The 27,989-nt window shown below is 40.9% G+C and overlaps 1 protein-coding gene across 1 annotated transcript in view; it reads right to left on the bottom strand.

The window, feature by feature from the left end:
- The window catches only part of LOC142425344 (cytochrome c oxidase assembly protein COX16 homolog, mitochondrial-like), an 88,671-nt gene that overhangs the window by 41,098 nt on the left and 19,584 nt on the right, over window positions 1-27,989 (bottom strand). Inside the window, exon 3 of the mRNA XM_075530517.1 lies at window positions 13,516-13,611. Within this exon, the coding sequence (XP_075386632.1) occupies window positions 13,516-13,611 (96 nt within the window). The remainder of the gene's footprint in view (window positions 1-13,515; window positions 13,612-27,989) is intronic.

The raw sequence follows: 27,989 nt of genomic DNA, 5'->3' as shown, positions 1-27,989 counted from the left end.
ACTGCAGGGCTTTGAATGTTGGTTTACTCACACCTAACCAATCAGAGCCGGCCTATGATGTGTATCTTTGAAGAAGCTTTTAAAGACCGTGTGTGAAGGATGTGGCATGAATGGATGTCATCTGGTCAAGCCCGACTAACAAAAGGAGGAAATCTCATGAAGCCTGACATAGAGTTCATAGCAAAGTGGGTTCGAGATGCATGGGAAGACATTACAGAAGACATGGTGTAACGTGCCTTCCAGAAATGTAGTATTAGCAATGCTATGGATGGCAGTGAAGACTGCGATCTGTATGAAAATGACAGCAGTGATGGTGATGACGGCGATCTCAGTGAGGACAGCGTCTATGATGACCTCACACCAGCTGAAGCTCTGCATTGGGATACGGATGATGATGAGGAATCCAGTTTTGAAGGATTTTAACTCTATATTTTAGCTTGGTTGCTGATTGAGCTCAGGGAATCATTGTTGATCCCTTATTGTTTTTGTTGAAACTATTTTCCACTTACTATGCTGGTTTACTAATGTTAAATGACTTGTCCTTTTATTTATGTTTTTATTTAAAATAAATATTTAAATACATTATCCCACTGATGTCTCAATTTTTAGTAATTTATTTTCATTTGTTTTGATTATTGAAACTCACCAATAGCTTCTGCATTTTCCACCCTAGTCTGATACTTGAGTCAGTCAGTTTCTCTGGTTTCCCAGGTAATAATTAGGTACCTCAGCTTATACTCGGGTTGGCTTATATTCGAGTATATACGGTACTTTCCACTGAACTTCTGTGATGCAGCACTTAGAAGATTTCTATTTGATGTCCGTTATTAGATGAACATGCAAAGATGCCTTCTCAGCTGCCGACAAATCATTCTGAAAGACACTGGTCATATTTACTGCCTACTGAAAGTGGATGAAACTCGGGTCCTGCATCCGAAGAACTACATTGAACAAGAACATTGGTCTGGGGCATGTTTGATGTCCTGTCTCAAAAGAACAAGAACTTTTCAAACGGGTTCTGTCTTGCCTGACTTCAGCTGCCAGAGCTTTGCCTCCAGAGTTCAGGGAACCAAAGGACATCAGTAGGGTGAAAAGAAGAGTCATCAGTGGATTCTGAAGGGGACTTTAGTCCACAACCTGTTGACACCGAAAATATTACAACCCCTGCAAAGTTGGAATACTTATTGATAATTATGTTGGCCATTCCCTTGACAAATGGTCGGTGGATAAGTTGGCAAATGGATAGATTTATGGAACTCTCTCTTCAGACTCTTCTAGTATTCAGCCATTAATGGAAGCATAGACTATTATCTGAAAAGGCAAAAAACATATCTTGCCGTGCAATAAAAAAGGGGGGGGGATTAGATCACAAGCATAAACATATAACTCCCTCCCAGGGTGACAAACAACAGAAAAGTGGGTGAAGGGTGACAGAGGATGATGTAAGATAGGAATATAATAATCTATAACTTATCAAGGGTTCATGAGGGAAGGAGGGCAGGGGTAAAATGAGGAGCTGATATCAAGGGCTCATGTAGAAAGAAGGTGCTTTGAAAATGATGGCAACATATGCACAAATGTGCTTGACGCAAAGGATGAATGTATGGATTGTGATCAGAGATTTAAGAGCCCCCAATAAAAGTATTTAATTAAAAATAATAAAGTAAAAAACTATGCCGGCTTAGGGCTGAAGAACTGAAAGAACCAGGGAGCACGGGAGTACGCCTCTTTATAAGGACTAGTCCTGTCTCTCTCTCTCAGATTACGTCGAGTTTCCACAGATACTGGCCGTGGCTACAGCTCCCGAGCCACTAACACAATGTTCCCTCTGCAGAGATCCGCATGCTCGGGATGAAACGTTGTCTGAGAAGTACCAGAATCTATGGGCCAGGAAAATAACAGGAATACAAAGGAGGCGGAAACTATCCCCAGCTGAACCCTATGGTACACAGACGGCCAAAGAGACCAGAGAAAAAGATATTGCCGGCTTCTTGCAGATCATTGGGTATGCTACATCCAGCGGGTTTTAGGACCTGCAACTGGACACATATATTACTGAGACACAATTTGCCTCCAACAATTTTCTTTATGTGGATGAGGCCCACCGTTACAGCCTCGAGTTTGATGGTGGCGCCAGAAGCAACGGAGAACATTTCCCTTATGAACAAGAAAGCAAGCTCTTTTGCTCAGGGACTGCTTCCTTTAATTGACTCCCCCCCTCCCCCAAATCACCGCTTATGCTTCGTATCTGGAGCAAGCAGGCCTCGGTTCTGGAGACAAGCTTCCCCCAAAGTCACGGCGACTAGGTCTCCCCGGTAGGACCAAGGACTCAACGCTTCCGCCTAAGGCTTCTCGTGCGCCCTCCCCCACGAAACTTGGTGCCAAAGAAGCTTTTCCCCCCGGAAGGCATGGTTAACTGAGATGTCACTCAACTGCAGAGAAACTCGGAGGAAATGCCTTTTCCTCGTCCAGCCAATCAGAAGGCTCCGCCCCCAACCCCTCCCTCGGCCTCCACTCACCACCATGGGGACGCCGTAACGCAGGGTCTTGTTCTGCAGCAGAGGGCGCATTGCTGCTGGCGCTGCTCGCAGGGCGCTCCCGACCTCTCCGCCCGAGCCTCTCCCTGGCGACCCGCGGCTCGCGCGCGCGCGCTCCCAACGGCGGCCCGGACGCTCCCCGGGCTCCGCCGGGCTCCGGTCCCCGGAAGCGCCCGGCCGTCCGCCAGGCTAGAGCAATCCATCTGCTGCGCCATCGCTCTCGGCCCGGGAAGCCGAGGTGCAACTATTTGGTTCTTGCACGCGCCAATGCAATTGGGGTTTAGCTCACGTGAAACGGATAGAGGAAATCAAAGGTGCCTACGTTGTCCTGGGATCGCTTTCTTGGAATACTCCTGGTACAAAGCCGCTGGATAAAGTGGGCTAAGAAGTTACTTTGAAGCGGGTTCTGTCTAGTTTGGGCAGTTTGATCAGTTTAACAAAGTTGTTTAAAAATAAATCGGTGAAAGTTCAGGTTAAATGGTAAACAGGGTAGACTCTTTTTAACCTGTCATGCCAATATTTATACTGAAAACCAGCCTACAGTCTTCAGTCATTTATAGTAGACTTTTAAATGTTTTGCATATTATTAACAGCTCCAGAAACACAAAGTAAATGCCTCATAGAACTGATTATTTATGGCAATCTGAAGCCTAATTTTTCTCTCTTGGAGCAGCTGGTAGCTTCGAACTGCTGACCTTAGAGTTACCTGCCCAGTGCATAATCCACTAGCTACCAGAGCTCCTCTTTGCACTTCAATCAATAATAATTTTCAAAGCATCTGGATTGTACATTTGATCAATTGCAGATTGAAGTTAATAAAAATTTCTAGTTGCTGTATTTATGGCACTTATTGGTGTGTATGTGGCAATTAAATTTTATGTCAACTGGAATTTGAAAGTGTAAGGGGTAGAATCTAAATCTAACCTGTCCATCAGGTCACAGCATGATTATGCCTCCTTGTGGGTGTGGCCTTTTTATAAGGGAGAAAACTGGGAGGCTCGCCCTTGCTGCCACTTGACTTGTCTCCTCGCTGAGACTTCCCTGGAATCTATGCCTGCCTCCTGGAACAGCCCCATGTGGGCCACCCAACCCTGAGAGCTGTTGGTGCCCTGAGGTGCTTCTGCTGGCCTTGGATCCATGTGACTGCACTCCTGGGCCAGTGAGCTTCCTGCTTCCTCTTTCTGTGTCATGAGCCTGCCACAATGTGGGTCTGAAGAACGCCCTAGTTTGCCCAGGACTTAGGGCCTTGAGCTGGACTGGGCTAGAATGCCTTCTTAATGTAAGATTACTTCTTGTTATAAAGTTCTACCTTATACATACATGAGTGTCACTGGATTTGTTTTGTTATCTAGACAATCCTAACACAATGTGTAGATCTGAAGTCATACTAACCAGTCCTTGTGGGCATGTCGATATTAACAGATCACTAACAATTGTACTTCAAATATTTCTTGAAATTTTTTTGATGAATGCAATGCCATTATCTCCTATTACGTCATTTCCAGGACACATCATGCTTGTCCCAGTCAAAATGGCAACGTCCATTTCAGCTCACCAATACCTAGGACACGGGTGGTCTTAAGGTTAATTTTTGAGGACTTCCAATTGTGCAGCCCATTAGGATTTGCTCTATCAACTCCACTCTGAAGAGGCAGCTTTTTTCCCCAGTAGTGTTTTCAATACCTTCTAACTTTTGGGTCTCATCTCCAAGCAGCCTCGGACAATGTTTCGTGGTTATCCATAAGGTATTCATTGGCTAGTTTTGGGAATCACATTGCCAAAACATTTTCCCAATCTCAGTTTGGAAGTTTCACAGAAACCTGTCCACCATGGGAGAACCTTCTGGCATTTGATACACCGGTAGCATAGCGTCTGGATTCATAGCAACTCATAAGCCACCATCACAGGGCAAACTGACAGGGGGAAAGAAATAATGGCAGAGTTCAATCATTTTAGTTATTATTAGCACCAAATGAGTGTTCCGTTACTTACCTCCTGCATCAAAATTAAGCTTCCAACTGATTAAGATTTTTTTTCCTCATTCCACTGTTAGGTCAAAAGTGTTAGAAAAATAAGTGGCTATTTAATCAGAAGTCTACAGACTGAGGTAAACAAAAAGTTTGTTTTATTGCCTACTTCAACTGGGCTAGCCATAGACTCCCACAAATCATCACGTTTTATCTGATATATCAAATCTTAGAAAAGATTGCCATAGCTCTTGGCCTCATTAGCACCCTTCATGTGTAGTCCCTAGGTGTGATTTTTATGTCCACACAGGTCTCTCTTGGACAAAATACAGCCTGAATGCCCGTTGTTGCAGCCACTGTGTGGGCTCTTCTCATTGAGAGTCTTGCTCTTTTACACCACCCCTCTGCTTCACTAAGCCCCTCTCCAGGGGCTGGTCTCTCCTTTCACCATGCTCTAAGGACATGAGACAAGTTTCTACTATGCTTGCTTCTAAGCATTCAGGCTGTATTTTGTCCAAGAGAGACCTGTTTGGCTTTTTAGGCAGCTCAATATTCTTCTCCAGCACCATAATCCAAACGCAGGGATTCTACTGGTCTTTCCTCCAAGTGCATCATTGCCATGCACAGGAGGTAACTGAAGTTAGCATGGCTCGAGTCAGGTGCATCTTAGTCCTCAAAGTAACCTCCTTGCGTCTCAACACTTTAAAGAGATCTTGTGCAGCAGGTTTACCCATAATTTAGATTTTATGCATAATCAAGTCTCCTAAATTCATCAGAAGAGGTAATGAGACCTTATAATGAGCATGAGAACAAAAATTAGGACCTTTGAGAATCAACATTTTATATAATAGCTTTTATTCAAAGTAGTAGCACTAAGGTTTAGCCATTAGTTTCAGTGATTGATTTTCTAGTTCATTGATTTCCATATTTGCTGCATATTGTCTCTTGTTTATTTCCCCAAAAAATAATTAAGGTGAATGCTTGGTTCAGTTATTTTTATTCTTTCTTGCTGACAAGGGAAATATTTAAGATGATGAATTTGTTGTGAGAGTAAGGGTTTGGCTACACCCCATGCATTAAGTTATATGGTGATTTTATGCTCATTATTATTATTATTTTTTTAGTATATGTGCCGCCGAAGCAAGCACTATGCTCATTATTTTATAATGAATTTAGTTTTTATTTGATTTTATTCTCAATGTTTATTAGTGAGCTTCTTTTTAGTACTAGGACTCAATTGATAAAATTTTAATGTAATTATTAGGTGAATTGAATAGCATTAACCCTATATTAATAAAATATACGCTGAATGATAAAAAAAGGTTTTCAGTCAAGAGGATCAGTAAGAGGAGCTTGCTTACCCTGTGATAGCAACCAACTCCAAATGTACTATAAGCGAGATAAAGAGCTTCAGAACTCACTTTTAGGTGGTTAGAAAAAGACTTTAATATCAAGACCACCAACAAATACATCCCACTTTCAGACTGTGGACATGTCTTTATACCTTCAGAACTTGACGCATAGTAGGTCCAAGTGAACTATCCACTGGATGAAGGAAAAACTTTATCTGTCCAAAAATAAATACCAACTAAATAAACTTCTATGGGCTCAACACAAAGTCACATGAACTAGACTCAACAGACCAGTAACACCTGTTCCTATAAGGGTGCTGCACATCAGAATCGACTCAATGGCAACGAGTTTGAATTTCTGAGTAACCCTTCCCAAACTAATTGTGGGTGCTTCCGTTTACAGTACGTTAAAATGGCAGTCTCGGCGTCTGTGAGGGACTCGCGATAGTATCCTCTTTGAAATATTGAATTTGGGGAACAGGAAGTCTACAGGGGCCACATTGGCTGTAGAGGGGGAAGGTTTCCCAAATTCCCAGGACACCCATGGTGATGGAAACAGTTCCTTGGCACAATTGTCCTAGCCCTTGTCTCACCAACTTCTTCATCATAAGCCCCAGAGATTACCGTTTCCTCCAAGATCAAGATGAACCCTTCAGAATCTCAAAGACAGTTGCTGTAACCCGCTGAGCTGGCCTCTCGCTGTGAATGAACTGACCAGCCAGAGTGCCTCGGGAGTCATTCATTGGCTTGGGCCTTGTTAACTGTTGTTTGAGATGAACTTGTTTGTCACTAAAGACTCCAAGAGTCCATTTCAATTTTACTTTTCCTCCTCTTTTTTTGTTCGTTTAAAGCTATTCAAACCACTAGTTGGGTTTGAAGGATAACGAAGCTGGAGGGATTTTTTTCTTTTAAAGAAACATACTACATATATTTACATAAACCATCTCACCAAATTAAATCAATAACATTATCCGATTACACACACGTATATGTGGGGTGTTTTTTTGTCTCCCCATCCTCCCACCCCCCATATTTTTAAGGCACCTTAATGAGACCACTATTGTTTTACTTATCCTCATATTAGTGTTTAAATGCTGTATCATTCCCAGAGAAAATCTGAATTAAAAGATGGGACAGGCATTTTCTTTATTTACAAAGAAACAAAGCTGAATGGTTAGCCTTTCTGATTGCCATTTGCTTCATTTGGTATGCATGACTTAAGGTCTTTTCCAGAGTGAATGTCCGAACCCTGGGGTAAATCCTGGGAGGTGATCAGGCTGACTAAAGAAGCCAGTGCACATGCCCTGAAAGACTGAGGGCATCAGAGGTCACAGCCCACGAGGGACTGGCTGGAGGTGACAATAGTAGTACTGTGTTCTCCCTGGAACCTACCAGTGTAGTCATCTAAATAAGTCTCAGAGCTACTTACAAGCTAGGTGTAAAGGCATATTTAATGGCAGATTGTTTGAAGTTTCCCCAACCATTGAGGCATGATAGGCCGATGAGAACGTCCCTCAGGGAATTTTAGTTTTAAAGGCCTTCACTTTCCACTCTAGCCTGATCCCATCAAGTGACAGGCTCTCTTCTGAATTCCCAAAGATGTGTGATAGTTGCTTGTACATAGTTGTTGCTGCATCACATAGCATTGGTTTTATTACTGTTTTCAAGCTTCATGACACTTTAACTTCTCATTGACTCATGAATTATCTGTGAGAGACTGGGAGCCCCTCAAGCCCTGCACTTTGTCTCCTTCTTTCATGGAACTGTTTCCATTACTCCAGCCTCAGCAGCTTTTGTTTGAGTGTCTACAACATAAATCCTACACAAACTAACACTGCACAGCCTACATGACTAACTCCATCTTTATTTGATGGTTCTCTTCCCAACTGAAACTAAAAATCCATTTAAAATGGAGGCCAGATGTTTACTTCTTAGCAAAGAATGCCTTCACATGGCTGATGTCGAATCAGCATTTGTAAAATAATGACTAAAAACCCAGACACCACTGATGAAGGGAAAGGCCCCATAATCTTACAGCTAAGATAATCAGTGTCTTGTCAGTATTCTTGGAAAATGGAATAATTTTCTTTAGACTCAGAAAATAAGTGTTCAGTTCTTCTTAGTGCTTGAAGTTGAACTTTATACCACACGATTCCTTAGTCTCCTCCTCTCCCACGCTTTCCCCAAGACAGACCCACCCAACTCTCCTCCTATTCCACAAAACAAATACAACTCTTTCCTTTCATCCTTCCCTGCAAACCATTTATTATTGAAGGGAATAACCAAATTGTAGAGCCTTTTGGGGGAAAGAAAAGAAAGGAGCAATTCAAATGCTATCATCATAACAAAAACCAGACAGTGGGAATTTGATGCCCATTCTGCCAAAGAGAGACTACCTTCTCTCATGTCAACTGCCACCAGAAATCAAGAAGATAGGTTGAGAGACCAGCGTGGAGGCACGCTTGTTTCCCACTTAGTGTTTCCTCCTAGGACGGGTGTCGTGCCTTTGCCATACCCCAAGCCCAAACCCTTTTAGATGAGCCTGGACAACAACTGGGAGGCATGCCAGATGTCACTGGCGCGTATCTTTACAGCACATTTTCTGGACAAATTGCTTTGGTTTATACCAATGGACTTCAACTTCACTATGCATATTATAGAAATTATGTTCATGCAAGATTTCTGAGTGGTTGCTTTGCTCTTAAAATTTGTAATTTTTTATGACTCAGATTAGGCGTCCTCTTTAAAGGCTCAATCTCATTATATGTGCTTTAAAATACCTCTTCAAATTCGTCAGTTAAGATTGTCCCTTAGGTAAGAGACAGAAATGCAGGGTTGCCTTCTGGAATTCTCCCTGTGTTTATGTCTAAGTGTGTGTGTATAGGTATGTATGCATTTGAATTTTGCTTTGTTGTACAAATGTTCTTCTCATCGTTCTCTATTCAACATAGGCAACTCGGTACGTAGTTAGGAAGAGATTAAATGAAGGGCGCAAAAATGTTCCCTCAAAAAATCATAAATAAGAACATCCCATTTTCCTCTCAGCTTATACAGTTAGCCTTTAAAGCATGTCAGCTAAAAAAGGGTATCACTCATGACAGGAAGACTGGGCCTTTCCCTCTTTGGGTGGTAGCTAAACTCTCAGCGATGGACTTAGTAATATAGATAGACAGATATTTCTAAACATGTCCTCTCTTCCGCTTTTCTTCAGAGAATACTACTCTCCCATTTGGCGTGTGAGGGTGAGAGTCTGTTTTGAGCAGCAGGGTTCTGTGTGCACAGCAGGCACGTGTTGACTGTGCAGACAGCAGGGAAGAGCGATGGCAGGGAGAGGGCGAGAGAATGTCTCCGCGCCGGGAGGCACTGGAGAAAAGCAGGCTTGTCAAAGTTGTTGTCGATATCTCACGAAGGTCCAGGCTGCAACCACAGTGAGGGCAAACACTGGCACCAAAATCATGGCTACGGGAATGCCACTTGACTCTCCTTCACTTCTGTGTCCTACAGGCCCATTCTGCACCTGTTCCTGGAAGGGAAAAAACAAATGAACACTAGTGACCCATGCATGTTTCTAAGCTAAAATAACCGGTTCAATATATCGACTGGTTCTACAGTCCAAACTACAAACCCCAAACACTAGCTGGCATATCTTTGTCCTGATTTAATATGTCAGTGTCATGGATTATCTGGAAGGAAAATAGGCCCCATTCAGGAAGCAATTAACCTCACTATACTACTTATCTAAAAGGATACCTGAGGATAAATCAGGTAATTTTTGTTTTTGCACAATCTCCACCTTATGAGCATCCTATCAGGAAAATGGAGATAAGCGATGGAGTTTGTTGATTCTATAGGAAACCTGGGAATTATTAGGGTGTCCCTCTTTCGGAACTGTTTACACAATCAATAATTAGAGTACAGTAATTAACTAACTGGGGGAGGGAAGGTAAACTGGGAAGCGATCGATCAGTGAATGAGCATTAGAGTTGATTGTGATGATGTATATACAGCTCTCTTTAGAAGCAGGTTAACGATGGAAGTCTATGCAATGTGAATAGTATACCAAGAAAACGACTTCAAAACAAATTTGACCTACGGTTACCATGGGTGAAGGAGGCAGTTTCTGCTTAGGAGGCACTGAGTTCATTTTAATGGTGGTGCAAAAACTGAAGATGGATATTGTGTTAGTCCAGGTAGACTAGAGAAACAAATTCATAGACATACTCATTTGTGTAAAAGAAAGAGGTTATATACGAGAGCAATTGAATATTGAGAAAACATCCCAGCCCAGTCTAGATCAAGTCCATAAATCCGGTATTAGCCCATATGTCTGATACTAATTTGTAAAGTCCTCTTCAGTGTGGGAAACAGAAAGCTTTCTCCCAAGTTGTCTCCCCCAAATATATGCCAAACTTAGCCATTTGCTACAGGGGGCAGATGACTATATATATATATACACGTGGAGGTCAACAGAAGTAGGTCAGGGTCATTCTAAGGGTTATCAGCGATCCAGAGCAAGCAGACACCTGCTGTTTAACCCACTCCCTTCTGATAAGGATAGTAATAAATTGTTTCCCTGAAGGAGAGCCCAGGGAGGTCAAGCCCACTCAAGGGTGACCAAGGTTAGGCCACCATCATGAATCTAGGGTCCACCCATCTTGTTGCATTGATACCTGTAGTCCCTCCCCTTCATATGTGCACACCCCTAGCTCATCCCCTTCCTGTCACACTCATGCCTATTGTACATACCTTTCCTATGATGTGTATGCCTGTTGTACTGCCCCCTCCTGTGATGTTTGGTTACCTGTAATCACGCCTCCCCCCACCTGCAAGTAGTTATAAGCCTTGGTTAGCAATAAAGTTGCCTCCTGCTCACGCTCTCCGGCTCTTTCCAACATGGACCACCAAGCAGGGCTGAGGTGAGCATGCTACTATGAAATGTGTCTAACTCCATTATTTCAATCTCTCATGTTCTCCATGACTTTACTATAATCTTCACTTATCGCAGTATAATTGCACCTACCGGACCCATGATGATTTGTTAGGGGCTCTCTTCCCCTACACTTCAGACTCACAAAACACATGCAATGACACAGAATGCAGGAAGATCACAGGCCAGTGGGTGCAAAGTCTTATGGATCCAGTGGTGGTAGAAGCATCTCAAAGCTGGCAGGGGTCTCTACGTGGTTCCTCCAGTTCCCAGGGCACGGGGTCTATCAATGTAGTGCCATGTGTCTTGTCAGTAGAGCATCTCTCAGGGAGTGAGCAGAGAGAGAGTGTGTTTCCTACCTCCAAGGAGGAAAATACAGGAGTTCCCAGAATTCTCAGGAGAAGGCCATGCCCACACAGAGGCCTCATTGGTTATGACCCGACTGACAGACTAGACACCACCCCTTCACTCGTAATTCTCTCAAGTCCCAAATTGACACGATTATGTAACTACCACAGATAGCAATAATGGTTCTACAACATGAAAAGTATAATCAATGTCACTGAGTTATATGCGTAGAAATTGTTTAACTGGAAAATGTTTTGTTGTGTATATTTTTGCCAAAATTGAAAAAAAAACATGAAACAATGAATACAGGGAAAAAGAAAATGTTGGGGAGAAAAAAGAAAGAATTCATCTGGGTCTGCTCTGGAAATTATTGGGAATGTTTACATTCCCAATGATCAGAGTACAAGAAGAGCTCACCTGGGTTTGATAGTGACGCAAGTGCAATGCCATGACTTAGAATTGCTTTCTTAGTCCTTGAAGATAGCCTCTTTTTATGAAAGTGGACTCCCGTACTTCTCCTAGTTTATGAAACTGGACACCGAATACTATACTGCTACTTGATAGTACCAGACACAGTAAAAGACTTCGATGTAAATAAGTAAAAAGAACTCATAAACGCGTGGCTGTAGTTTTCAATTATCCAGGCATTTCCTTTGAAGCCAGGCTATTTTCGTCATTTGACTCATGTTTTTCAAGGTGGCCCTTCTTAAAATCAACTTTTAATAGTCAACTTGCAACAATTATGCTACCATTTTGTTTCAGTTAGATTTAAGCTCTTCATTGTGGAATTAGGAAACCCTGAATCCTCCATCCGAAAGGCAAGACTTGCATAAAAACTCGTTCTTCTACGTCATATCTTTCATTCATTTCCTCTGACATGCTCAGTATGAAAAAGTGGTTTCTAGGCATTAGTCCAGTTCCCGGAGCAGAAGAGTTTATTTTACTAAGAGTTACTTATGGGTGTTTCAAAAATGTTAGCACTCTAAATTGCTTCTCATGTGCCTCAAAATAACATCTGTGTTTGCAGTGTATGTTCAGATTTACTTTCCTTAATCGATTTGCATACATTCTCCTATGCTACAAAAGCTGGGCCTTGGTGGTCTCGGGTTATGCTTCGGGCTGTAAACCTGAGCGCCAGCAGCTCAACTCCAATAGTTTCTCTGTGTGAGAGAAGATGAGGCTTCGTGTTCCCGTAAAGATTTACAATCTCAGAAACCCAAAGAGCTCTACTCTGCCCTAGATGGTCACTATTAGTCAGAATCGACTTGATGGGGTTTCATTTGTTTGTTGTTGGGACATGGCAAGGCAGGAGTGATTTCATCTACTGTCTTTCCTCATCCTGTTTTCTGATCCATCACACCAGGATTCTGTATGCTGTTTTCAGTGGCTGTTCCCTCAACTATCTGTTAGGTCTTGCTGTCTTCACTTCTTTACTATCTACACTCAAATTCTTTCAGCCTGTGATGTCTCATTTAGGAGCTGAGAGAAGCAAGTAGCAGAAAAAGGGAAGGGGCAACTTTAAAGGATGGAGGCTGCTATAAATGCACGCAGAAATCCCTGGTGTTTATGAGTGGACTCTCTTTAGCTGTGCTCCCCCCTTCCTAGCATCCAAAGTATAAAATGGGAGGATGCCACGACTTTGTCTCGCCTACTTTGGACAGGTTATTAGGAGACACTGGTCCCTAGAAAAGGTCATTGTGCTTGGTAAAGTAGAAAGGCAGAAAAAGGTGGGTTCAAAGATAACAATGATGAGGATGGCCTATGATTGGGCAGTGTTTCGTGCTGTTGTGCATAGGGACGTTATGAGTTTGCACTAATGTGACAGCCCCACACAACAGCCATAGGAACGGAGTAGCAGATACAGGGATACCTGCTACTTGGACGAAATTCAATTTCCTTTGTCCCGGAGCTCCCTGTGAGCCCTAGAGCTTTGGTCAAGAGGGTCTTCAATTTGATGAGAAGGGCATATAGGCTGGTGAAAGGCAGACGCATAGAGTGGGTATATAAGAACTGTCATCATCTTTGCTAGCTGCGTAGAATAGGTTGCAACTTGTCATCTAGTACTTTTCAAGGGCAGAGATGCTTTCTTCACTACTAAAAAGTGAAATAGATTATCCCCTCCCAAACCCCAGTCTATTTTAATTTAGTTGTCAGACCTTATCTTTACCTAGAAGCTAGGCGTTAGGCTGCAAGCGCATTATGAGTTTCCTTTAGCAATGAGAGAAGTATCAGAGGACCCCTGTCTATGCCAGACAGGCTCGTCAAATGGAGAAACAGAACAGCAACTACAACATCAAAAATAACTGAAGGACACACCCACAGGGTTTATTCCCAAGAACGATACAAAAACCTGGGTCAGGCCCATGGCTTCAAGTGACACCTACCCTGTGCTGTACCCTCAGAGACACAGTATAGCCTGCATTTCGAAAGAGGTCTACAGCGTCTTGGTGCAGCAGGTTCTTTAAGTCTTGCCCATTCACCTGTCAAAAACAACACGGTTTAGTAGTCAGAGAGGCAGAAGGCACGTTTTCATCAATCAAAAATTTACTTCCATGTGACCAAATCTTACAAACTCCTATACAGGTTTCAAGGGTTGAAGACGGTGAGCAAAGTTATTTTGAATTCAAATGAACATCTTTTCATCATCAAAATTATGGTTTCCTAAGCCTGAGAGTCCATAGGGCATTTGAAGAACACAGGGTATCAGGGACAAAATAAAACATGAAGTGCTCGCTCCTTCCTCTTAGCATTTGACACTTGGGTTTCTGTTGCTAAATTTGTGTGTCATCCAGGAACATCAGTCTGCTTTCCTGCAGTTAACATGACTTTCTAGATTTTACCACCCAATCCTTTATAGTCCTAATACCTGGCTTTGCCAGCTTCAACTCTAGAGCTACATCTCAGTGAACCTCTCCTACGATTCTGATGTGGCACAAATCCATACCTCATTAGCCCATTCTACTGGATTATGTTCTGTTGCGATATAAACCCCTAATGCTTTATGGTGAGAGATGTGAAGGAATACGAGTATTAATACTTATTAGTGTCAGGAGTACCAATGAACACAAGTGATAACTGTTCCATGTGGCAATCACAAAGCATAGCCCAGTTTATACAGAATGTAGTATCTTCTACACATCTCTATGTCAGCAGCAGCAGCAAGAGTATCTAGCATATTCATTTTGGTAGGCCCTGTGCTATAAGCTCTTCATACATTATCCAATTTAATCCTCCTAATAATCCAAAAGGTTAAAAACTCACACCGCTACCGATGCTGACTCATCTATAGTGACCCTATAGGACAGTGTAGAACTGCCCCTGAGGGTTTCTGAGACTGTAAATCCTTATGGGAGTAGAAAGTCCCTGATTTTGTCCATGAAGCAGCTGGGGGTTTCAAACTGCTGACCTTGCAGTTAGCAGCCCAATTTGTAATCTACTAGGTCACCAGGGTAAACACCATTTTGATCTTACTCTCACAGATGAAGAAACTAAATGATTACCACAGGTAATTTGTCTAAAATCATAGTCTGTGAGTGTAGGACCTGTGTCTAGGATTTTTAAATACCAGAAAGAAGATCAAGGTGCCCTTGCGTTATTCTTCAACCTTGACTTCCCAACTATCCCATATTCAGTTGAAGCTCAGTTTTAATCAAACCTCTTATTTTCTGCCTCCATGAGGCTTATAATGTTGCCTTCACTCCATCTCCTACCACTATCTTGTTCAATTAATCTTCTATAAACACTTTGGCCTCATAGACTTGTCCACCTCCAACTACAATTAAGTTTCCAACTACAATTCACTTCAGGCACCAATTGGCATAAACTAATTCGATTCAGTATTTAAAGTGCTTCAGCTCCAATATCTCACACTCTTAAAAACCTGACCATCATTTCTACTTCTTTTCACACTCTTCCTCTACTGAATTTCCTCCTTAAATCCTTTTAGACTTTACTTGCATCCTTACCCATCTAGGAGTTCCTGTTGTTAGTTCAATAAAGCATTGGGAAATCATTAGAATCCCTTGTCCCCAGGATCTTCTGCCATTTTTCGAGTCCTGGGCAATATAGCGCATCGACTTTGCTTGTCACCAATGAGTTGAGAATTCCTGGAGAAAGATACACAGTCACACTCTCCACAACAGATCCATACTGACGCCAGCTACGACCTCGCAACCCTTCGACTTCTCTCGATCCACGCATCTTCATGCAACAACCTGCCAACTCAATGAATGTAACAATATGACGCTTCCCATACACGATTTTCCCTATTTCCAATTTTAAGCTTTTTATTTCCTTTTAAGCTGTGGATATTCTTGGTTGACATATTTTAATTGTCTCCTCTTCGGTTTTTACTTTCCTTTAAGGACTCCTCTATTCTAACCTTTTCAAACACTGTAGATTAATTTTTCTCAAGTATGACTCAGCTAATTCCACTTTATTGTTCAAAATACAAAACTAAACTGAAGAGCAGAAGAGAAAGGAGTCTGGGAAATGCTCATCTGATTTCTCAATCTGCTGTATACCCATCTTCCCAGTTTAACCCATCACTACATATATCCCATAGTTTCTCTAAATTCACGTAACTAATTGATGGTGGGACCCAGACCACACATATATCCTTACCTTCATATTTTGTATAAGCTACACATACTATCTGAATACCCTTAGAATACTCTTACCTTTAGTAAATACTCTATTTAATATCCAGGAATGATCTTAAATAGGATCAGTTCTATTACCTGTACTCTAGAAATGAACATGGGGTTTTATAGTTGATGAACTTTAATTTCATGCAACCAAGCCACGTTCTATTTTTTTGTTTGTTTGTTTTCTTGGTACATGTGTCACGGGGAAAGAACTTCAAGATGTCTAGACCCCTGCAATGAATTCTCAATGATTCTCTGTTCCAGTTAACTAATAAAGAAGAGTAGTTGTGAGATTGTTGATTGAAGTGAGAATGTTCATGCAGGGGTCTGACTTGTGTGACAGTGATCCTTCTCTTTGGAAATAAGTTGCTATCACGCTTAAAAAAATCATTTTATTGGGGGCTTGTACAACTCTTATCACAATCCATACATCAATTGAATCAGGCACATTTGTACATATGTTGCCTTCATTCTTTTCTAGACATTTCCTTTCTATTGAGCCCTTGGTAGCAGCTTTTATCCCACCCCCTTCTTCCCCCACCCTCATAGCCCCTGGTAGTCTATGCATTGCTATTATTTTACTCTCTCACACGGACTGCTCTCTCCCTTCCCCCATGCTTTCTGTTTTCTTCCCCTGCAGAGGGGTGTGCGGTTATGGATCACACTATCTTAAAGGAAAAGAAAGAAGCCCTAGAGGTGCACTGATTCAGAATTCAGCTGCTAACCGAAAGGTCAGTTGTTCAAACCCACCAGTCACTCTGCAGGAGAAAAATGTGGCAAACCCCAGGGGAGAATGCTAACCTTTCCTATAGGTTGCTATGAATTGGAATCAGCTCAGTAACAACAGAGTTAAACGGAAAGAACGGAGATAAATAAATATATGATGCAATCATGTGAACAGAAGTCAAATGTGCAACAGCCGAGGATCAAAGCCAAGGTTTCATAGTCATCTGAATGCAAAAGGGAGACCTGAGTTCTCACGGGACATTTAATGGCAGAAATTCTGAACTCAAAAAGTCATCTTTACCATTGTAGTCAGTAATGATATTAATTGCCAGGAATTACTGAACATATTCCAACCTATTTATGAACTTTACATGTTAACAATGCCTTTATTTTTCACAACAGCTCTAAAATTTAGGAACCCCTATTTTAAGATGAGAAAACTATAGCACAGAGGTTATGCAAACTGTCTTAGGGTCAAAGAATGAAACGAGGAAGTCAGAATTCAAACTCAAACAGCCTGACTCAAAGACATCACTTTAAATCACAAAATTGTAATAATCTCATTGCAAGCAGAGATTTCACTTTGGAAACTTGTCTCTGTCCATAATATTAATGTGGTTAAGCTGAATTTTTATTGGTTTTATATTTGTTTTATTTATCTAGGTGGTTTTAAGAAATTCATGGGGGAATTCCATTTTCTCTTCATTTTTCCACAGACTTTTTGAAGCACTTTTCTATCTGTGTTATACATTGAAATGCTCTGTGCCAACTCAGCTGTGTTTCATAGCAAACCCACATGACAGAGGAGAAATGCCCCCGAAGGTTTCCTAGGTTGTGCTCTCGGGTCTTTTCTTCCAGAGTTGCTGCTAGTTTTGGGCCTCTCCTGGTGTTTTGTTTGCCAGCATGTGCTAATTAACCACTGAACGACCAGGGATCCCATGAAAGCCTACATGTTTGTATAACGATGTTTGGATTCATGTGTTTATCATGATGCAGGATTACAATTTAAAATGTGATTCAGGGTGCTGCTTTAATGACACGGACTTCCAAACACCTGCACTAGATGCGACTTCTCCCGACCTCCATGCTCTGTACTCTCTCACAGCGCAGATCTCTGCCTACATATTACATCACTTGAGATTTCATAAGAAATAAGTTAAAAAGTCTATCCCAATATAGTTTTAAACCCCTTATAATACCTGGCATAATGTTTTGTATAGTACTTAGCTTAAACAAATATTACACAATTTCCTGAAGTTTGGTTTCAGCACACACCCTGTAACTGCTACAACTGTAAGAAGCTGGCAGGCACAGTCTCAACAGTATACAAAGCTGAAAAAAATCTGAGTGTTTGGAGTCTATAGCAGCTCAGCCTGAAATCATGTCTATAATTTAGTTTTTCTCTGCTGTCTTGTGATAGTTATAATACAGATAGTTGTTATATAATTAACACTAATTATATGCCAAGTTCTGTGGTAAGCACTTTTTCTCCAAGTTGTGAATATTATTTTTCAAATTTCATTCACGGAAATTTTTTCTTCCCTCCAATAGTAAGCCCCAACTGCCCCCCTTTACCCTGGCCCCCATTAATATGCTTTTCTCTACAGCGCATACAAGCAGAATGTTACACTCGCTATCCTTTGGATTGGCTTATTCGGCAAGGGTTTTAAGGTGCATCTACGTGGCAGGATGTATTAAACATCATTTACTTTTATAGTGGAACAATATCCACTGAATGCACATATCACATTTTGCTTTTATTTTCCATCTGTCTGTTCATGCACACTTGAGCTGTTTCTACTCTCGGGCTACTGCGAACACTGCAATGAACACCAGTGTACAGTGATCTGTTTGAGGCCCGGCTTTCAGATACGTTGAGTATAAACAAGAATAAATCAAAAGTATTACTTCAAGAGTTCCAGTTTATACAGGCATGGGTTTATTTTGATTAAAAGGTATTTAAAGTTGTCTCCCTGATTAGTGGGTGGCTGCAGACAAGCTCTCTCAACAACACCCTGCTCTTAGTCTTGTTAGCATACTTAAAAACAAAAAACAAGAAGTTCCAACAAAAATAGTGGGTTCTGAGGGGCTCTGCTGGGTCTTTTAATTTAAGGCAAAGAGGTCAGCTCAAGAGAATATGATGACTGATTTTGGGGATCCCCAAAGGGGTGATATTGATCAATTTCTCAAAGGACACAGGATGGTCAAGGGGACCAAGAAGCTTCAAGACAAATGAAAACTGCACTGGTGAGACAAAGGCTAGGAACATTTTGCCGAGGAAATGTTTCGCATCACAACGAGCCTGCTCATTCTTTGAGGGTAGCAGAGGGGCCCTACAGGAATTCTGTGTGAGCCCTTCCCCCATCTGTCCTACCGTCTGGTGCCAGAACTTGCAGAGCATTCAAAGAGCACACGAGTTGAGTGCATGGAGTATGCCCAAGCTGCAGTGTCGACCTGGTGTCAATCGGCGGGTGGACCTCTCCCTCCCATGGTGTCACTTCCACCCCAGAGCGTCGTGGGTAGGTGCTGGGCTGCCAAGTGCACGGTCAGTAGTGAGAAGCCATCAGCCACTCCAGGGGAGAAAGATGAAGTTTTCTACTCTTGTAAAAAGTTATCATTTTGGAAACATTTAAGGGGCAGTTCTACCCTGTCCTGTAGGATCACGATGAATTGGAATTTACTTGATGACAGTGTGTCTGATGTATTTCTTGAAAGTACACTGATTAGATTTTATATCAACTTGAACCTGTGTGAAAGTATAGGGGTGGAGTGAACCTATCGATCAGGTCATAGCAAGCAGTCTTGGTGTCGTAGTTGTTATGAGTTGGGTTGCTAACTACAAGGTCAGCAGTTCAAAACCACCAGTGCTCTGCAGGAGGAAACGCCAGGTTTTTCACTCCCCTAAAGAGTTACAGTCTTGGAAACCGACTCTGGTGAAATACTTGAGTTGGATGGTGAACCCAAGTTCAGGAGGTCCAAACTACCAGCTACCCCTTGGAGAAAGACGGGACTTTCTACTCCTAGAAAGAGTTACAGTCTCAGAAAGCCACAGGCGTGGTTAGTTCAATATTGTCCTAGAGGGTCACTATAAGTCAGCATTGACTCAATTGCGGTGAGTTTTTTAGTATAGGGAAAGGTTAAGAGAGTTGGGTGGGGAGAGCCTTCATCAAAAGTGTGTAGCCCTAAATGGAAGCCAGGTCAAGAAACAATAGTTTTACATTTTGATATTTTTGTTTAATCAAATGATCTATGGTTTTGTAGCAATACATTTTTACTTACCCTGTATCCATGTATCGTCATATGACAAGTCTGTTTAACTTTTAAAGGAAGTACTAAACTCTTCCTGCAGTGGCTGTACCCTTTTACATATCCATAATGAATGAGGGTTCAAATTTCTTCCATCCTCACCAACACTTAGTATTTTCTGTGGTTTTTATAATACCCACCCAAATAGGAAAGGGCTGTCTCACTGTGGTTTTGATTTGCCTCATGCCTAATGATAGAGCCTTGGTGGTGGCAAGGTCAGTGAGTGCTTTGCTGACTTAATGACCACGCGTTCCTATAGATGGACAAGCCTGTGGGAGAAAACCTCTGGTGCTCTGTTCCTGTAAAGGTTACAGACAGTCTAAGAAACTCTTATGTGGCAGTTCTACACTTGTCCTAAAGGGTCATTATGAGTTGGAAAAAACTTGATGACATGTAACAATAATGCCTAATGGTAATGAGCATCTTCTTCATGCACAATTAGCCATTTGTATATTTTCTTTGGGGAATTATCTATTCAAGTCTTTAGCTCATTAATTGGATTGTCTCTTTGCTGTTTAGTTAGGAGTTCTTTTTCTACTTGGTGTATTAAAGCCTCATTTATACATGGTTACCAAATAGGTTCTCCTATTATGTAGGTTCTCTCTTCACTTTCTTGATAAGGACACTTGATGCACAAAAATTTTTAACTTTGAGAGAGTCCCATATATATATTTTCCTTTTTCTTGTGCTTTCAGTGTCCTATTTAAAGAACTCATTGGCAAAAAGATCCTGCACCTTTCCCCCTACATTTTCTTCTAAGATTTTTATGGTTTTAGCTCTCATATTTAGACTATTGATCCACATTGAGTTAATTTTCATACGTTGTATGAGAAACAGATGCAGCTTCATGATTTTCCTTGTGCAAATTCAGTTGTCCCAAGAACACATGTTAAAGACTCCCCCTTTCCCTCATTGATTGGATTTGGCACTGGTAGAGGGACAGCGAAAAACTGGAAGACTCTGGACAAAGTGGATTGATAAAGTGGCTGCAACAATGGGTTCAAACAAGAAAACAATTGTGAGGATGGCCCAGGGCTGGGAAGTATTTCCTTCTTTTCTACATAGGGCAGCTATGGGTTAGAACCAATTCGACAGCACCTAACAACATAAAAAGTTAATTGGTCATAAATGTATTAACCTATATGTAGACTCTCAATTCTATTCTACTGGATCCCTATCATTATACTAAGGTCTCACTGTTCGCATTACTGTGTCTGGATAGTATATTTTCAAATCAGGAAGAATTCCCTTAAGTTGTTCTTTTTTGAGATTGTTTCAACTATTTGGAGGCCCCTGCAATCCCATATACATTTGAAGATTGGGTTTTTCCCCCCATTTCTGAAGAAAAGGCTGCTCAGTTTTGAGATGGATTGCTTTGAACCTGTAATGCACTTTGGACAGTACCGACCGTATTGACCGTCTTTCAATCACCGGGAACATTGTGCACCTTTCCATTTATTTAGGTCTTTTCAAGTTTCTTACAGCAATGCCACATACACTTCAGGGAATAAATCAATACTTCACAATCCTAATTCAATGCTTTCCTAGTCATTTTATTCTTTTAAACATTACTGTACATTTCTCATTTCCTGTTCACATTGTTGGGGTATACAAACAAGTGCTGTGTGTCTGCACACATGCCATGCACACACTTGGATTTATATGTATTTCCTTTCGTTGCTGTTGCTAATGTAAATAGTGCTGTATTTTTCATTCCAAACTCCAATTGTTCACTGCTGCTATGTCTTTGTTGGGAGCTGTCGAGCTGGTTCAGACTCATAGCAAACCTATGCAGAAACGAAGGAAACACTTCCGTTTTCCGCCATCCTCACAATGTGAAATTTGTGCCTATTATTGCGGCCACGGTCAATCCATCTCATGAAGGTTCTTCCTATTTTTCTATGCCCCTCTATTTTACTAAGAGTGGTGGCCCTTTCAGGGTCTAGCCTCTCTTAATAACATGTCCAAAGTACATGAGACCAAGTCTTGCCATCCTTGCTTCCAAAGAACATTTTGACTATAGGTTCTTCAGACGGATTTGTTTGTTCTGGCAGTTAATCAGTTCAACTCACTGTCATCAAGTCAATTCCGACTCATAGGGACCCTATAAGATAGAGAAGTGCTCTGGTGCTTTTCTAAGACTGTAATTATTTACGGGAGTAGAAAGCCTCTCCTCTATCCCTCAGAGCAGCTGGCAATTTTGAACAGCTGATCCTGTGGATATCAGTCCAATATGTAACCAGGGCTCCGGCAGGCTACAGTATTTTCAATATTCTTCAGCAACACCATAATTATTCAAATGCATTGATTCTTCTTTGTATTTTCTTATTCATTGTCTAACTTTCACATGCATATGAAAATATCACGGCTGGGGTCCAGTACACTTTAGTTCTCAAAGTGCCCCTTCAACACTTTAAAGAGGTCTCGTGCAGCACAACGGAGCAATGCAATATACTAGCGATTTCCTGACTATTTCCATGAGCACTAACTTTGGATGCAAGCAAGATGAAATACTTGGTAAGCTTTCATCTTATTTCCATTTGTTATGGTGTTGTCATTGGTCCATTTGGGGTATCCTGGTGTTCTTTACATTGAGTTGCTTGGCCCCCGAGGCTTACTGGGTTGCACTTTGGGCTCAGGGAGAAAAGTGAGGCTTTCTGTTCTCATAGAGGTACAGTCGCAGAAACCCACAGGGGCAGTTCTACTCTGTCCTACACAATTGCTGAGTTGGAGTTAACTCGACAGCAATGAGTTTTGGTTACACTGAGTTGTAATCCATAAGACAGACTGCTTCTACTAGGTCATTGCTGTTATACAGGAAAGCAAGTGACGTTTACAAACAAACTTTGTACCCTGCTATTTTACTTCTCACCATGTACCTTCTCTAAATATCTTTACAAATGTCTTCAGCAGCACAGTGACTAATCACCAATTTCTGTAGATTTTACCTGTAGATCTCTAGAGAGCCAACTCTATCACTATTCTTACCGATATAAACTTGTAGATTAGGGATCTTCAAGGTGTGAGCACGGAATTATCAGCATTAATGCCACCTAACAACTTCTCAGAAATGCACAATTTGGACCTGACTTTAACAATCTGCGATTTATCAAACCCTTCAAATGTTTGTTCCAAAGTTGGAGAGTCCTCTTATCCCACTGAACTCTACCCTACACTCTTTGAATGGTTTCTGCATGCCTTCCACTCACAGCCTACTGTCTCCATTAATAGACACTCTGAATGCAGATTTCATTAGTGATGCTCCATAATCTCAAGCAATGATTTTCACAAACAGGTCTATTGATCGATTAAAAACTAGTGTACCAAGAACAACAGTTAAGTAAAATTAGAGAACATCACTAAATGTCAGAATGCATCATTTAAAGAAAAGCTTGTTCTTTTAAACTTTTGTTTTGATAATCTATATGTAAGATGTCTTTCCTATTAAGATGATGATGTCAAAGGTATGACAAGCATTTTCTGACAGCAGTGCTTCCCAAACTTTTTGGTGCACACTCATTGGGAAATCTTGTTAATATGCAGATTCTGAGTCAGTATATCTGGGGTGAATCTTGAGGTTGTATTGTATTGTATTTCTTAAAAGCTCCCAGGAGATGTTCAGAATACTGGTCCTTGGACCTCACTTTGGGTACAAATAACTACTCAACTGAGTATTCTTAGACTACTATTACACTTGATCCTTCGTGGTGGTGGTAGTGCCACCAGGTTGACTACAACTCACAGCGACAACAGGACAACAGTGATACAATGACAACAGAACAAGCACCGCCCAGTACAGCACCATCCTCACACTTGTTAAGTTGGAGCCCACTGTTGCAGCCAGTATGTCAATCCAGCACATTGGAAATCTTTCTCTTTTTCTCTGATGCTCTACTAAACATCAGGTCCTTTTTCCCACGGGCTGTCTTTCCTTATAACATGTCTCAATGAACTCAAGGCCAACAGTTTTAAAAGAACAAGAGCAAACATAGAAAAGACGCAATTTTGTTTAAAAAAAAAAAGCCAAATACGGCACCAGTTCAGTATCAGAATCAAAGTTTCTTCGTTATTTGAATGCAAAAGGGAAATCTGAGTCGCCACATGACATTTAATGACAGGAATACCGAGCTCAAAATAATCTTTATCATAGTAGTCACAAATGACATTAATTTTCACGTATTATTAGACACTCCTTGAGAGGAGCCCTCATGGAGTAGTGGTTATGCATTGTGCTCCAATCCAAAAGGTCAACAGTTCCGAACCATCAGTCACTCCTAGTGAGAAAGATGGGGTTTTCTACTCAGTAAACAGTTACAGCCTCAGAAATGCAAAGGGGCAGTTAGTTGTATCCTGCCCTTTTGGGTTGCTATGAGTTCAGCATCAACTTGATGGCAATGAATAAGAATCATATCTTAGCTGTTTTTTCATTTTACATGTTAACTCATTTATTTTTCCACAATAGTCCTAAAATTTAAGAATCCCCATTTTGATGATCAATCTGAAGCAAAACGGTTATGCAGTTTGTCTTTAGCCCACTGGAATTATAAAAGTCAAGATTCAAATTCAAACAGCTTTGCCTCAAATACATCATTTAAATCACTGTTGTAATGTTCAAATTGCAAGCAAAGATTTTGACAATGTATCACTGTCCAAAGTATGTAAGTCTTGTCATCCTTTTTAAATTTTATTTTAATAAATCATTTTATTAGGGGCTCTTAAAACTCTTCTAAAAATGCATCCAACCATTGTGCCAAGCACATTTGTAAATATGTTGCCATCATCCTTTTCAAAACATTTTCTTTCTACTTGAGCCCTTAATATCAGCTCATTTTTCCCTCCCTCCCTCCCTCTCATAAACCCTTGATAAATTATTATTTTCATATCTTACACCATCTGCTGTCTCCCTTCACCCATGTTTCTGTTGTTCGTCATCCTGGGGGTGGGAGTGGTTACATGCCAATCATTACAATCAGTTCCCACTTTCTCCCCCACCTTCCCCTTCCCTCACAGTATCGTTACTCCCATTGTTGTTACTGAGGGGTTTATCTGTCCTGGATTCTATTGGTTGTACCTGTGTACATGCTCTGGACTAACTGGATTTGTAAGGTAGAACTGGGGTCATGATAGTGGGGGGCAAGGAGGGGTGCAGGAATGAGCCTATAAATAGTTCCAGGTCTGTCTGTTGGACTTTATGAATGTGTACAGTGCTGACATCAATTCCTGGAGCTGTTTTTGACTAATGCCTTCAGTGCAGATTGGATTTCTTTTATATTATCAGTTCTTTCAATACTCTCCATGTTTGTTTTTTTTCCCTTTCTCAAAGCCAGATCTCCTTTTAAATAAACTTTTAGACTGTGAATTGGGTGAAGGTTCATATAGTGAAGCATAAGTTTTCCAGTGAACAACGCATATGTTCTATGTCACCTCACTCAATGCAATTACATCATTGTAACACTCATTCCCTTTCCTCTCTGCATTTCCTGTTTCCATTCCTCCTTTTACCCTAACCCTTCAGAACTTTGTCCTGGGGTAGATGCTGTCCTTTTGATCTTAAGTGGAATCCAGGAAACATGGATAAAACTGGAGGACATCATGCTGAGTGAAATTAGTCAATCACAAAAGGACAAATACTGTATGAGATTGCTTGATTTTATGCTACTCTGTGAAATGGTTGAAGGTCAACTAGTTCTTTCTGGTACTGTGACTGTATTCTCCATCTTCTTTGATGCTTCCTGCATTGTTCACAATATCTTGCCCATGGAATCCACTGCAACTTGTGGCTTTAATTTCTTCCTTCAGTTCTTTCAGTGTGAGAAATGATATGCACGTTCTTCATTTTTGGTTTTCTAATTCCAGATCTTTGCACATTTCATTATAATATTTTACTTTTTCTTCTCGAGCTCCCCTTTGAAAATTTCTGTTTAGTGATTTTATTTTATGACTCTTCTATTCACTTAATTATTCTATGTTCAAGAGCAAGTTTCAGAGTATCATCCGATGTTCACTTTGGTCTTTCCTGTCTTTTTAATGACCGTTTCCTTTCTTCATGAATTATATTCTTAACGTCTTCAAACAATTCATCTGGCGGTCAGTCATTAGAGTTCAATGTATCAAATCTGTTCTTGAAGTGGTCTCGAGAACAGGTAGGATATATCCTAGGTCATATTTTGGCTCTTATGAACTAGTTTTAATTTTCTTTAGCTTCAACCTGAACTTGCATATGAACAATTAATACTCTGTTCCACAGCTGGCCCCTGGCTTTGTTTGGCTAATGATGTTAATCTTTTCCATTGTCTTGTCTCACAAATGGAGTCAATTTGATTCCTGTGTGCCCCATCTGGTGAGGCTCACATATATGGTCACTTGTTGAAAAATAGTATTTACACTAAAGAAGTTATTGGTCAAAAAAAAAAAAAAGCTGTTGGTCTTTTCAAATTCTACTAGATGATCTCTGGCTTCACTTTTTTGCTCACCAACACCATATTTTCCAACTACTGATCCTTTTTCATTTCAACTTTTTTAATCCAATCATCAATAATTATCCATGCATCTTGATGATGTTTAATCAATTTCAGACAGTAGTTCATAGAATTCTTTCATTTCTTCATTACTGGCTTTAGTGTTTGGTTAGTAATGTGTGTGTGTGTTTGTGTGTGTAAATTTGAATAAAGTTTATTAACTGCTTTTCCTGGTAGGCGTAGACATTCGGGTATATTCTATTACAGACAACACTGTATGAGATAGTTTATTGTGCCAACCTGGCTGATAAACACATGTGGGGTTATTTGAAGGGCGGAGGGATAAATGGCTTGGTGAGCCTCGCCTTTCGAGTTCTTGGGTCTCTTGCTTTTTGATGGTCGGACCTGAGCCAGGTCCCTGCTTTAGCTGGCAAGGCTCACTTCCTTCTAACATCCCTGAGAATCCACATGGATCTACCCCGATGCAGCCCTGGGTGCTAGAGCAGCCGTGTGGAGACCCCTAAGATATTGATCTGTATGCATTCTACTGCACTTTTAATGACTTCCCATTTTCCTAGATTCATACTTTACGCATTCCATGTGATTATTAATAGATGTCTGAAACAGATGCTTTTCATTTTGAGTCATGCTCCATCCGCAAACATATATCCCAAAGTTTTTCTCCACGCACGTCATTAAGGCTGATTCTACTTTGAGGCGTCAGCTCTTCCCCAGTTACCATTTGAGTACTTTCCAGTCTTAAGGGTCTCATATTTCAGTACTATATTACACAATTCTCTGCTATTCATAGTATTTTTCAGTGGTTGCCCCTTAGAATTGCACCACTTTTAGAAAGTCCACGGAAATTTATTTACCATGGGTGACCCTGCTGGTATTTGAAATTCCGGCAACAATACCTTCCAGTATCACAGCAACTGGCATGCCATCAAAGTACAACACTCCAATGGAAGAATGGGGGACTCAATCCTTACGTTTCTTGAAAGTATAGGAATTAATATGTTTTATTGGACATGATATGGCAAATTTGCCATGTGAAAGAAAATCTTGCTGACACCGAACGATCAGAGAATTGGAATAAAGGTGTTCTAATTAAATAATGGGGAAATTTAATTTTTTGGGTTTTTTTTTGGGGGGGGGCTTTGTTAGTTTTAAAATGTGCTTACCTTTTTCAGTCTTAAAATATCAACATAGCAGAGTTAGTTTTCTTCGATGGTTTAGGTTTTAAATTGTCTGACAGCAACCTTGAGTATGTCGGAGTAGTAGTGTATTCAGAGGGTTTGATCTTTAGCTTTTTCTGCCGAGGTACCTCTGAATGGACTCAAATCTCCAACCTTGTGGTAGCACATGAATATATTAACCACTTTACATGACTTGTGAGTGTAAGTGTAGATAGAGGAATGAGCTTAATTTAATAGGGATTGATTTGAGATTATATTCTGGATATGTTAGTGTACCAAAAAGGTAAAAACCACTTCCGTTTAGGTACGTAATCTAAAGGATTTTGCTGTATATTTCAATGCCTCTGAAGGTGACTAGATGAGCGTTAATGTTGAGTCTTTCCCATGCATTTCTAAAACTAAAGGCTGAGTCTAGACGTTCACTTTCCTTGTGGTTTTCCCACGGTAACAAGCACAGTGCTCTGCAGTATATGAAATATAACAGTTGATAAATACAGATGACTAATTCTTTCATTCACAAAAA

The sequence above is a fragment of the Tenrec ecaudatus genome, chromosome 14, assembly GCF_050624435.1.
Source record: "Tenrec ecaudatus isolate mTenEca1 chromosome 14, mTenEca1.hap1, whole genome shotgun sequence".
NCBI lineage: Eukaryota > Metazoa > Chordata > Mammalia > Afrosoricida > Tenrecidae > Tenrec > Tenrec ecaudatus.
Note: the sequence above shows the minus strand (reverse complement) of the source record. Positions and strands in the feature narration are given on the sequence as shown.